At 34.4% G+C, this 13,450-nt stretch overlaps 2 protein-coding genes across 3 annotated transcripts; one reads left to right on the top strand and one right to left on the bottom strand.

The window, feature by feature from the left end:
• Positions 1–2,476: 2,476 nt before the first annotated feature.
• LOC110613479 (transmembrane 9 superfamily member 7) lies at positions 2,477–7,174 on the top strand. The gene is made up of 7 exons (XM_021754635.2): positions 2,477–2,707; positions 3,783–3,947; positions 4,065–4,174; positions 4,405–4,513; positions 4,597–4,709; positions 5,323–5,473; positions 5,607–7,174. Exons 1-7 carry the CDS (start codon positions 2,603–2,605, stop codon positions 6,762–6,764), a joined length of 1,911 nt encoding a protein of 636 aa, XP_021610327.1. The 5' UTR covers positions 2,477–2,602; the 3' UTR covers positions 6,765–7,174.
• Positions 7,175–8,329: 1,155 nt separating this feature from the next.
• LOC110613965 lies at positions 8,330–13,293 on the bottom strand. Of its 2 annotated transcripts, none has more exons than XM_021755406.2 (6): positions 12,397–13,293; positions 10,302–10,354; positions 9,899–9,986; positions 9,698–9,796; positions 8,814–8,941; positions 8,330–8,718 (listed from the first exon to the last, which is right to left on the bottom strand). In XM_021755406.2, exons 1-6 carry the CDS (start codon positions 13,066–13,068, stop codon positions 8,679–8,681), a joined length of 1,080 nt encoding a protein of 359 aa, XP_021611098.1. In that variant the 5' UTR covers positions 13,069–13,293; the 3' UTR covers positions 8,330–8,678. The 2 variants fall into 2 exon arrangements, with proteins under 2 accessions (XP_021611098.1, XP_043811716.1); XM_043955781.1 differs by lacking the exon at positions 12,397–13,293 and adding an exon at positions 10,596–12,390.
• Positions 13,294–13,450: the final 157 nt, after the last annotated feature.

Raw genomic sequence — 13,450 nt, 5'->3', positions numbered from 1 at the left:
TCTTAATTTCTCAAAATTCAAAACATGTTTTTTCAACTCTCATTTATTTTCAGTATTTATTACTCGCTAAACCAATTCCAATTTCAACTTATTGATTTCTCACTAATTAAATCATGTCCACATCTAATTATTGTAGAATCTCATATCATTAACTCTATTCTTAAAAAGAAAATACTAGAAAAGCCCAAACCAGTCTTCCCACAAAAACCTAACCCACATCTAAGCCCAATACAACCAAACCTTAAAAAGACCAATACCCACATTCAAGAAAATTATAGCCTTACCAGATGAGAAGGGGATGTTACATTAGCGATAATGATCTTGCCTTGAGATATATCATTAAAGACTAATGAAAATAACATAAGAAACTCATAATTATTTGTTATGAAACCTTAACATAGTGCATCAAATAAAAAATCAAACTAAGCACCAGGCAGATAAGCAAACTCAATCAACTATAGAAAAAAAAATATATATCATAGTAAGAGGATGTTGACCAATAAGAGTCATTAGAAATAATAAATAAAAGTTTTAGTTTCTACACGCAAAAGTATCGCACTCAAACTCAAAAAAGGAAAAAGAAAAAAAAATCTTATAAATCTAAAGATTCCTTCAAACATTTTCCATCAAATATGCAATCAAAAGAACATAACCATTTACAAGCCATCTAGAGGTGGGAATGTTGAATTCACTATCGGATGGAGTAAAGAAAAACCAATTAAAGTCAATAAGAAATGAGTTGTGCTCTTAAATAAAAAAAAATTACACGAGATATTTTAAATACGAAAATTAAGAGATTTAGACAGATAAGTTATTTAATATACTCTGTACTTATTTTTCTTCACTGACAAGAGTGAGCTCTTATCACTTACTTCTTATCACTTACTAGCTTCCTTGCAGGTTGGTTAGATCATTTTTTCATTTGTTTTATTGATTCAAGGTATCTGAACATTTTATGATTTTATTTTTCTCTTTGAATTTTTCCTTGTCTTATTTATGTCGTTGAATAATTTTTTTGAAATTTTTATGTTGAAAAATATTTTACCTTTTAATAGAGAAAAATTTAATTATACTGAATTTATATGGACATGGGGTAGAAAATGATATTAGAATTCACATAAAACTCTATACATTTAGCATGCAAATCCTTGTAAACCCTGTCTAGGCAACAATTCCTCCTCTTGAATGCATGCGCTCGTATGGGTTTGGAATGTGAAGGTAGAATTATAAACTTTAGTGTGGAGAGCTCGTTTCTTTAAATGTCATGGGCTTGTGATTTTTGAGTTGCAAAGAGCTTATGTGACCCTTCTCTTTCTTCCGTAGTCACCCCTGCCTGCTTTCTCTCCCGTCCACTCTTGATATTTTGCTGGTCAGTCAGCACAATATCTGGATTTTCCAAAGATTTTATAATTTTTTGAGTATTCTCCTGGTCTCTTTAGCTGGCGCTTTGGTTGTCCTAGGAAATTGAGGTCATAGGATTTTAATAATTCCCTTGCGATTCTCTTTTTTTTTAAAAAAAAATTTGATTTATTCTTCAATTATTATAGTTAAATAATTTATTTAGTCGATTTTTATTTTGTATGTCATAAATTTAGTTGCACTCCTTACTTCTGCTACTGATAATGGATAATTATTTAGATAAAAATACCTTTGCAATAAAATATAATTAATAATACAATAAAATAGTTCACTTAGCATAAATCAAATAACCATCGGCTATCAGCTAACAACGATAATTATTAGTTCCATTAAACATTTAACCTAAATAAGTTCTAATTTCCCTTAAAACCGAAATGCTGAACTGTGAAAAGCAAATGGATTTTAGAAATTATATTATAATTTATTGTTAATTTTTTAAATTTAATTTTATTAAAAATAAAAAGATTTAATTCTATTTGGAATGTAAAATTTCGTGAGAATCCAATTTAAATGATTATTTTTTTAATTTTAAAATAAATTGAAATTTTTTATTTAATTTTTTTTAAACATTATAAGACTTTTAAAAACTATATATAGCTTAAACTCTCAGCCAATCCCTGTCAATTAACAATTTGGTGGGAAATACTGTGAAGATTTTGACATTTAAGATTTATGTTTTGTAGTTATGCATGGTGGGTTGTCAACCTAATATATATACAAAAACATAATTTAAGGAACAAGTAGCTTGTAAGAAAAGTACCAACTTATTTTATTAGGGCAACTTAATTAAAAAAGTTTAAATTTTCAAAAATTATTAACATTTTATTTCTTTAATGATATTTTTTTCTATAATTTTTTTTTATTTTTTTATAATTGTAAAATTATTGTCATCATAATAATATATAAATTAATTATTATAATTTCATTTGATGATTTTGAAATTATAAAATAATTATACAATTACTTTGAGTTGAATCACATTTATTTGAAAAAATATTGCTAAACGAAAATTAAAAATCGAAAAAAAAAAATACTGATAAATTGAAATTCTGGAAGCAGCGATTATCAATGAAGAAATCCTGGGAATGGTCAAAACGAACATATCTATAGTTGAAGTCTGCCAGTGCAAAAACCCTTTCTCTCTACTTGTGTTCTGTACATTTTTCTTTCTACAATCAGGAAGATGAAGGTGGGTACGATCTCTGCTATCCTCTTCTTCGCTATCCTCCTTATCTCTTCTGCACACTCCTTCTATCTTCCTGGTGTAGCTCCTCGCGACTTTCACAGGGTATCATCTACCTGCTAATCTCTTTTCCCTCGTTGTTTTTCATTTCGTTTCGCTCTTCAAGTTTCTGGGTTTCACTTTTTGATGTTCTTTAGAGCTCATGGGGTCTGCCTCTGCATGTTTAAAACTTAAAAATAGAGTTGGATCTAGGGTTTTGGAGTTTGATCCATTGTATTGCTGATATGATTTTTTTAGATCTGTTTCTCTGATTTGGATCTGTGTTTCTTGGGGGTTTATTGCATTGACTAGTTGTTGATATCGAGCTCGTGATTTGGCAATTTTATGGTAGTTATTTATGTTTTTTTTTTTTTTTTGTGCTCTTTTTGTAGTTTCTGATTGATTGGTTTATTGGTCATTAAGATTTTTGGATTTTAACATGCGAAAAGACTAATTTACTCTGAAGGGTTATTGGTGTGGCTATTCAAATGTGTGAGTTAATGAGTTAATGATGATTGGTGATAGATTATGGATAAGAATTACAAGAAGCATGTAGAAAATGAGAATGGATATTGAACTGCAACTGAATATAGACTCTGAATAATGGGTTTGTTTATTCTTAAATAAGTTTCATTAATTTGTGAATGTGAGATTGTGGAGGTGAAGTTCTAGTAGAATGCATGAAGATTGAATCCAGAAATGCAACCAAACATTTTGGATGTCTGATGAGCAATTTAGTTGGATTGTTGGGCCTTCGACTTACTGTCTTAAGTCATCTGCAAATGGTATCATAAATACTAATATTATTCAGAGTGGGAGCCAGCATATATGTTGACACAATACTGTATGTTTTATGCTTTCATCATATCATCCATTTTTGGGCAACCAATAAACTTATGGAACTGGGTGAATTGTTTGATTTTGAGTAAATTAATGTACATGGTAACTTCTTTTCACTTACAATAGCAATTTCCTTCTGAACTTTGCTGTTTTTATGTCTGGTGCAAGGTAGTGATGTGAGTTTCTTATGCCTTTAGTAAATAGTAAATGTGGATATCTTTTAAAGTTTCTATTGGTCATAGAGTTTTATTAGTTTCTCCTTATTAGCTTAATTATCTAATGTTTATGCTTTCTTGGGTAGGGGGATGTCCTTTCCATCAAAGTGAACAAATTGTCATCTACAAAGACACAACTTCCATATGACTACTACTTCTTGAAATATTGTAAGCCTAAAACGATTGTTAACAGTGCAGAAAATTTGGGGGAGGTTCTTCGAGGTGACCGAATTGAGAATTCTGTATACACTGTAAGAGTCTGTTGCCCTTTTTTGAATTTATTAAATATTTCAGACAAATTGAGGTGATAATGAATCATGGTGATTGTTACCTTGGGATGTGGATCTAATATATGAATCCCACCCCAGTTTGAAATGATAGAAGAGCAGCCATGCAAAGTGGCCTGTAGAGTCACACTTGATGCTGAGTCTGCCAAGAATTTCAAGGAAAAAATTGATGATGAGTATCGGGTCAACATGTAAGTTGGAGATGTTCCTCTGGTATTGTATTTTTTTTAATTTTGAGTTTTGTTTGCTTGGGTGCGCTTTTCCATCTTAAACTCCACTCTTCTGTTGCTTTTCATGTAATAAGTCATTTGTTTTGTGTTTGTAAAGTGTGCTAATCTTTTACTCATTTGTTGCATTTTGCAAGTCCATTTTCAGTTAAATAGTTCTTGTTTACATTGATAGTTTGGAAATGGATGTGCAGGATACTGGATAATCTTCCAGTTGCTGTTCGCAGACAAAGAAGAGATGGCAGTCAGTCAACAACTTATGAACATGGTTTCCGTGTTGGATTCAAAGGAAATTATGCTGGGGTACGTTTTAAAAAGCACTACTAGCATAGGAGTTTCTTTTTTCTTTCTCCTTTTTCTTTTTGTGAGATTTGTTTCATTCACAGAGTAAAGAGGAGAAATATTTTATCAATAATCACTTGAGCTTCAGAGTTATGTATCACAAGGATCCTGAGACAGACTCCGCTCGAATTGTTGGGTTTGAGGTTATTCCAAACAGGTATTGTCTTATCATCCTCTAAGCCATATTTCAGTTTTTGTTTTATTAGGTTTTTTGGGTGGATGGTGGAGATGGACTAAGTTTATTGCTTACTTCAAATTCTGAAAGCAGAAATGCAATTAGAGGTTTATTGCTTACTTCAAATTCTGAAAGCAGGAATGCGATTAGAGGAAATTAAAAAGTCGAGCACACAACTAAACTTGTGCATGCTTGTTGCTCAGTGCATTTTAGTTGCAAAAGGATTTAGATGTGCATTTATGTACTTACCTGTGCTGCATGTGTGCATTTCTCTGAAGCTCCCATTTGTTGGTTTATGGCAGTGCAAAATGAGTGGATCTCATTTGCTCTTTTAGCAGGTTCTTTTGTGCCAAATACAAGTTTACCTTGCTTTTTTGTTTTTTTTTTTTTTTTTTTGTGTACTTTCATTCTCATTTGTTACTTTTCATCGGCATCCTTTTGAAATTTTATTTATTAGCAAATCTGGGTATTATTTTCTTTATGCATTTCCAATGAAATAACAATTTCTTTCTTGTATGTTACATCCACTTTGCGGTGGATAGTGAGATAATTGTTCTATTTATTTCTTCTGTTCCAATCTGATTCTTGTGAACAGTATTAATCATGAATACAAGGAATGGGATGATAACAACCCTCAAGTGACAACATGCAACAAGGACACCAAGAAGTTGATTCAAGGTAGTACTGTTCCACAAGAAGTCGACTCTGGCAAGAAAGTGGTATTCTCATATGATGTTACCTTCAAGGTACTCCCTTACAATATAATTCTTCGATTTTTTTTCTTCCCTACGCTCTGCATGTCTGTCTGTCTGTGAGCCTGTCTTTTTCTCCCCCTCTGTGCATTTATGTGGCTCCTTTTTTATTTTTTTTCTTTTTCAGGAAAGTGAGATTAAATGGGCATCTCGGTGGGATACATACCTACTCATGAATGATGATCAGATCCATTGGTTCTCCATCATAAATTCACTAATGATTGTCCTGTTCCTTTCTGGCATGGTGGCCATGATCATGATGAGAACTTTGTATAGAGATATTGCAAACTACAATCAGTTGGAGACTCAAGATGAGGCTCAGGAAGAAACAGGGTGGAAACTTGTCCATGGAGATGTTTTCCGGGCACCTATTAATTCTAGTTTACTTTGCGTGTATGTTGGTACAGGTGTACAAATCTTTGGAATGACACTAGTGACAATGATATTCGCATTGCTGGGTTTCTTATCCCCTTCCAACAGAGGTGGCCTTATGACAGCTATGGTTCTGTTGTGGGTCTTCATGGGCATATTGGCTGGTTACACATCAGCGCGTTTGTACAAAATGTTCAAGGGCACAGAGTGGAAGAGGAACACCCTAAAAACTGCTTTTATGTTCCCGGGTATTCTTTTTGCAATATTCTTTGTGCTGAATGTCCTAATTTGGGGAGAGCAGTCTTCAGGGGCAGTACCTTTTGGGACCATGTTTGCACTGGTTTGCTTGTGGTTTGGTATATCTGTTCCTTTGGTCTTTGTTGGTAGTTACCTTGGCTTCAAAAAGCCAGCTATTGAAGACCCTGTGAAAACAAACAAAATTCCTAGGCAAATACCTGAACAAGCATGGTACATGAAACCAGTCTTTTCCATACTCATTGGAGGCATTCTACCATTTGGTGCTGTTTTTATTGAGCTCTTCTTCATCTTGACATCAATATGGCTGAATCAGTTTTACTACATTTTTGGCTTCCTCTTCATAGTGTTCATTATACTTCTGATCACTTGTGCGGAGATAACTATTGTGCTCTGCTACTTCCAGTTATGCAGCGAGGACTATCACTGGTGGTGGAGATCTTACCTGACTGCTGGCTCTTCTGCTCTATACCTTTTCCTCTACTCGGTGTTCTACTTCTTTACCAAATTGGAAATCACCAAATTGGTTTCTGGGATCCTCTACTTTGGGTATATGATAATCATATCTTATTCTTTCTTTGTTTTGACTGGCACAATTGGCTTCTATGCTTGCTTCTGGTTTGTCCGAAAGATCTACTCCTCTGTCAAAATTGACTGACCTAATGATGCAAAAGGTGGATTACTCCAGGGGGTTCTGTTTAGTTTTCTCTGCTTTTGCCAGATGCAGGCTACGCAATGGAAATTTTTGGTTGGTTGAGGTGAAAGCATTTCATGTGTTGATTATGGAGAGTAGGGGTGGGCGTGTTTTGTTTACGCTTGTGAAAAATTCTATAAACTGTTACTAGCTTTCTGTGCATTTAAGAGATGATCTAGATATCATCTCCACAGAGTATATCAAGTGTCATCTACTCGATTATAAGATAAGGAGTTCTTTTATGCTGCTGCTACTGTTTCTTGATTGGAAGTCTAAAGTTGCCTATGTAAAAGTGGTTGGAAGACTTAACATCTCATTTTCATTTAGCTAACATTTCAGATAAATAGAACTTATTGGTGATTAGGGATCGAGTTTACGTTGCTGGTTTCTACACATTTGTTGATTGAATTGATGGATGATGAAAACTAAGGGCTTTCAACATGTATCTTGGTGTGCATGACATAGGATATTTCATACTATCTAAAATTTAAGCAACTGCTTATAAAAGGTATTTCAATTATTTTTAAATGATAAAATTGTATCAGCTCTTTGTTATTTTTATTTTTCGCTATGCAGCTCTCTGTTAGTTGTTACTGTATTATTGTTTAAATACAATTTAATAATATTAAAATATAATTTAACTTTGAATTACATAAACAAATTGTTTATAGAGAAATATTTTATTAAAATAAATAGAAATGGTTTTTAAGTTTATTCAAATGAGTATAAACAATAAGTTCCAATTAATGAATAAAAATAAAAATTTGATAAGATTTTAAAATTATGAAAAATATTTGGTCAAATTAGTTTATAAGTTGGGATTATAAGAAATCAATTGAAATGAAAGGTTTCCATTTTTCAGGTTTTTTTTTTTCTTTTTAAGCATAGAAGCTTTGAAAAATCTTTAAATAAATAATGCAGCTTAAAATTATAGCTTATAAACTAAGATATACAACATGAAATCCATGTGCACCTATACGTACCTTGCTTCATAAAATCTTTTATCATTTTTGAGAGGAAGACTATTTTAAGTAAGGTGTAATATTTAAGTTTTTAAAATCTTCAATACCCATTGTTTGGTGAAAAGAAATTCTTACATATACCTGAAAGCACATAAATGACAAACTAACTAAAATTATAGTAGATTCCAGGAGAAGTTAGGAAGGTTTTGGAAACTTACTTCCCACTACCTAATCTTACGTCAGGACCCACTTTTCATCTTTATCCAAATATACTGTGCTTTTCTTTCTTGAAGAAATTCGGCACCCCATTAGGCTCGTCTGGCTAGCGTGGCCAACGGGCAGATTCGGCCTTTCCAGTTGAAAGTTTAGAGACCTAAATCAAAATTATAGACTTCCTGTTTATTTTTATTTATTTTCATTTGATTTAATTTACCCATCTTTACCGTATTATCATATCCTGGTTTCCCAATTTCCATCGACAATTATCTTCAATGCCACTTTTTCTTTTCAACTTTTCAAGTTCAATGTTATACCAACAGTGATGAATCATAATTCCATAGATGAGAATCCAAGCAAAAACCAGTTCACACTTGCAACATTCTTCCAAACCAACAAAATTCTTTAACAGCAAACTATTTGAGTCCTACTAGAGAATCAATGTTAGTAGTTCAGCAAAAGGCTCAAATGCCTAAACTAACCTAGATCATCATATTAAGGACTAGCTAGCTTCCAATGAGAAAAACCTAGGGGAAGAGAACATTCAATGCATCATGGCCATAATTTCTTCTCTTCAACAAGGACAACCAAAGAAGCACAGGCAGTCAAAAAAAAAAAAAATTCCCTGCGACAGTCGGGTATCCATATACATACTACAAAAAAGCTCCATCCTTCAGTGATGTTTACCATGCAGACATTATCATTGGCTCGAGTATAACCTTGATTTTCCATTTTTCTGCCTGTATATGATTATAGAAAATATAGTCATGGATTAGGCTGTGCTGAAACAAACATTGAATAAGGAATGCACATTTGTTGAGACTAGCAAACCAACCAAAATGAATCCTTCTTTTCTTGTGCTAATAGCTCTTCAAAGGAAATATCAGCGACTTCAGTATCTTTGTTCTCAATCAGCTCACCAGACTTGGCCTTCAACTCCATGCAAGCACTGATTTCAAGCATCTAAAATAGACAAGTAAAAATGGAAAGAGCCTCTGATCAAATAATCAATGTAGTTCAATGAAGAAGGGGGAAAAAATCCTTTGCATGATTTAAATCACACAAGAAGATGAGAATTGAGCAGGATTCCCCCCTGCCCTCAGGAAAAAAAAGGGTCGGAGGAGCCGAGGATTACATGGTCCCCTGCCTCACGTAGAAAATAATAATAACAATATATGGGAGTTAGCAATAAATAGAACAATTTCTCCCCGTATAAACAGCAAGATATGAGTGCAAAGGAAATATACGTGCTTAACAGAATAGAAAGAAAAATTAAAATTCAAACTTAAAACACTAGAGGTATCCTTCTTTTCTTCCATCTTCTAATATATACAGACAAAAAGCTGCAGAATGCTGAATTAATGCCTGCATATTCCATTAAGATTCATTACCTTGGTCTTGAATCTTTGCAAATTTTCAGTTCATCAGAAATCAAAGTGCATCACAAACTTAATAGAGTAATTGTTAGTTCACTAATTGAGACTTCATGCATAAATGTCCAAAATGTGGTTTTGAAACTTCCATCTATGAATGTCCATTTCATGACATCAAAATTTTGTTTGGCATGAAGCATTTCACCGACTGTGAACAAAAGTGGAAGAGCCAAAATTTACTAATTTTTATTTGTTTGCATAATCAGTACATGAGAACCATGGAGGGCATCTTAAGCCATGCCAGCACAATCCATAATTACCATCAATAATAAGGATTTGAATTTACCTTTTTGTATGCTGGTGAGAGTTTAAGTTGTTGTTGGAGCCAGTTATAAACAAATGCATCCTCTTCTAATCTCTTTTGTTCAAGCTCCAGCTTGTAGATCTGGAAGAGAGAGAGAGAGATCAATACAAATAATTGCCAAGAAAATTGGCACTATTTACTCTGTTAATCAAGTAAACTATAATTGAATTAGTAATTAGTCACCTGTTGACTAAGGCGATCCATTGAAGACCTGTCTGCCTTGAATAGAAGAGCCTTTGTTATCGTGAACTTACGTTTGATGACCTCAGACCTAGATGAACAATTGTACTGTAATTATACATGTGGAAACAATGAAGTAGGGGATGCTAATTTAGAGAATACTATATCATGTAAATCAACAGAGCCAATCAAATATTTTTGGGGGGTCCGAAGAGATGGTTCAGTCCTACTGACCAAAAAAAATATAAAATAAAAACCATAAAGAACTTGAGCAACTCAAGAACCAGAAAAGATGTATCCCTTCTGTCTCAAAGGAAAACAAAGCCACTAGCACAACAGGAATACAAAACAATAAAACACGAAGAACAAAAGCAAAAGCACACATCCAGAGAACAATTTAACATACTTGTGCTGCAATTCATTTCTAGCTTCAATCAGGCAATTAGCAAATTCTCCAACCTGAATCACAAGAGAAAGCAAGAAAATATCACGTACAGGTGATTCTACATTGGAGTTTTTGTTAATCCAACTATTCAAAATTAAAAAATGGATGTTTGCAAGCTTGAAATATTGCTTGCATAAAATAAAGCATAAACTCTAATTAAATAACCATGAATTTAGTCTATCAACTGAACCAGACCTTCAGTAATATAGAATTAAACAAAGGCTTAAGTGTCTACCTAAAGGCTAAACCCATCACCTTCATAGTTCCATGTCCGCCTTGAGAATTTTGACAACACTAGCAAGATTTGTCTTATAAGCACTCTTAGAATAAAAAGCTCAAATACCTAACAAGGTTCATTGAACAATGTCAGGCATCAGACAAAGCTAGTTTTGATTTTTCCTCCCTTTTCTCAAGAGGAGTTTGCAGTTGCACGCAGGGACACAGAATGCAACAGCCACAGTTCTGCGGAAACACACACCACAGAGCACAGGTACTGAAGAGCAAAGCAGTGACCCCAGAAGGAGATGAAGAGAACTCATGACAGCCAAATCCAAAGCAAGCACATGATTTGCAAGCAACTCAGCCACCTTTTTCTCTTTTCTATATGTGTGAGGAATCTCAACAGGCCAATCACGATTGAAGAAATTATGGCATTTCAACCAGTAGACCAAAAGGATGAGCATTAGGAAGTCATTGAGACATTGGTTCACCAACTCCTCCACCGTCACTAGAGGCAGACCTGGTTTCCAAGCAAATCAAGACCCATACACAGTGCCCACAATTCCACCACCAAGAAAGAAAAATACCAAGATTAAAACCAGTAGTCTATACAGCAGATCTTTCCTGAATGCTCCTTCCAATGCCAGTACATTCTAGCTTACCACCACCAGAGTTAAGTTTAACCGATCTCACTAGGGGAGAAGACCAACCAGTTCACTCTACCTTGTGACAAGGGTCACTATCCTCCAACTCCAGGCATTAAAACTGATACCTCAGAGGTAGCATTTCCTCTTCCGGCCTTCCCAGAAAGAAGACCAATATCTTCCAAAGTATTTGAAGAGTCACAGCAGATTGACATATTGCAATGGGACAATGTCCATTATACCAAAGTTCTAAAAAAAAAAAACACCAAGAAAATCTTCCTCCAGTGTTGATAATCAAATAACTGCTAGGATCAACCCCTAATTGCATTAGCAATGGAAATGCATCAATCACCTCAGCTGCCAACTAGTGCATAAGCCATAACCGGTTTAAAATCCAGTTGCTAATTGGAAGCATCTTAGTATATAATTGTACTAGTAACTAGCCATAAGCCATATCCAATTTAAAATTTCATTGGCAGTAGGGAGCACCTCAGTGTATAAACAGTAAAAAGCAGTAACTGGGAATCCTACTACTCCTAATGTAAACTTCAATGACATTTACATTTTCCCTTGTTAATCCCACATGGTCTATAGTCCTTGTCCTGCAGATTTACACAAATGAGCTGCTTTTGTAACTTGAACCTCCAAGCTTATTAATTTGGAGCTGAGACTTCCATTACCACACAATACACCATGCAATTGAAAATTTCTGTTGTAGCATTTTCTATTGTTTAATCATCTCATCATCTCAACCATTTCGTGGAACAGCCACTTACTCAACCGCAAGACGAGGTCAAAAGAAAAAAGTTATCATCCACATTCTTCTTTTCTCTTTTCTTTCCCTCCACAACTATCATTAATTTTTTTTGCTCAATAACTTGATCATTAAAAATAATTGCACTAACCAACTAGAAAATAACCCTAAGCAAGGACTCCCCTGAGGAAGAGAGAGGGTGAGCGGCTTTCTCATTGAAAAATGAGAAGTAAGCACAAAATATAATTACTTAACCATAATAATACTAAAAGAAAAGAGCGATTAATCAAATTGTTTCCATATGTTCTCCTGATGGCAATAAACGTGAAAATTTCCTTCTTTACCTTGCCGAGCCAGTCCCACAACAAAATAGCATTAACTATCTATTAACTCAAACATAATTGAATTGAATTATTAAAAAAAAAGGTTAAATGAAAACCTGTGCCAATGTCAATCCCTTGCTTTCATTACACTTGACAAGCTGATCATACTGCTGCTTGATCTTCCTCTGCGTGGCACTACTCGTAGAGGTAAATGGGTACAAACAAACTAACTCCGGCTTCACCTGACCAGACCCCGAATACGAACCTTCTCTTTGTCCCTCTAAGCCCTTATCCTCACCCCCGTTTTCTTCATTCTTGGAATCCAATCTCTTCTTCTTGGCCCTCTTCTTCTTCTTTTTCACCCTCTGTGAATCCCCAGCTGACCCGTCCCGGTCATCGCCCTGACCCGACCTCGTTTCATCTGGACAATTGCCAAATAGAGTGGCCCATTTGGAAGAATCGGGGGGCAAGATGTCCAGGAGAAGAGAATGAGTTAAAGGGGTTGTGTCATTTTCACGGGTTTTGCGAGTTTCATCAATTATCTTGGATAAAGAACGGTTTATAACAGTAGCTTCACCATTGTGGGACTGTTGTTCTCGCTTTGGCTTGTTGAAACTTCTATAAACAAAAGATAGAAAGATTGAGAAAGAAACAGAAAATGCAAAGACGAGTAGAAATAAATGAGAGAACATCGCCAAGTGTTTGTTCAGAGGACAGAGTGAAAAGAACCGAAATTTAGAGACAATCTTAGATATATAAGAACAAGTTACAGCAAAAACAGCCGCCATAGAAAAGCGCCATGAAGAGAGAGAGAGAGAGAGATGACGGAGTGTGCAAAAAGAGAGAGAGAAATGGAAGAACTTTTGGGATTTGATATTCCAGAGTTAAATAAGCGAGACTCCGAAGACTCCTGCTTTCAAGGTTCGAAGGTTCTTTTATAGCTAGACCACTACAGTACAGTACACTCGAGGGAGAAATAGATTTGGGATAAGATGGCGAGAGAGTATGTAATTTTAGGTGACAGGTGATCTGTAGCCGTTGATTTCCATAAATTATACCATATGTGTTGTGATTTCCATAAATTATACCATAGAATCAGTTTATTAACTAAAGTCATTAAGAAATTGTAGATAGATAAAAATAATAATAATATAGTAAAAGTATATAATA

The sequence above is a fragment of the Manihot esculenta genome, chromosome 4, assembly GCF_001659605.2.
Source record: "Manihot esculenta cultivar AM560-2 chromosome 4, M.esculenta_v8, whole genome shotgun sequence".
NCBI classification, from domain to species: Eukaryota; Viridiplantae; Streptophyta; class Magnoliopsida; order Malpighiales; family Euphorbiaceae; genus Manihot; species Manihot esculenta.
The sequence above is the reverse complement of the archived record's forward strand: the minus strand, read 5'-3'. Positions and strand labels throughout refer to the sequence as shown.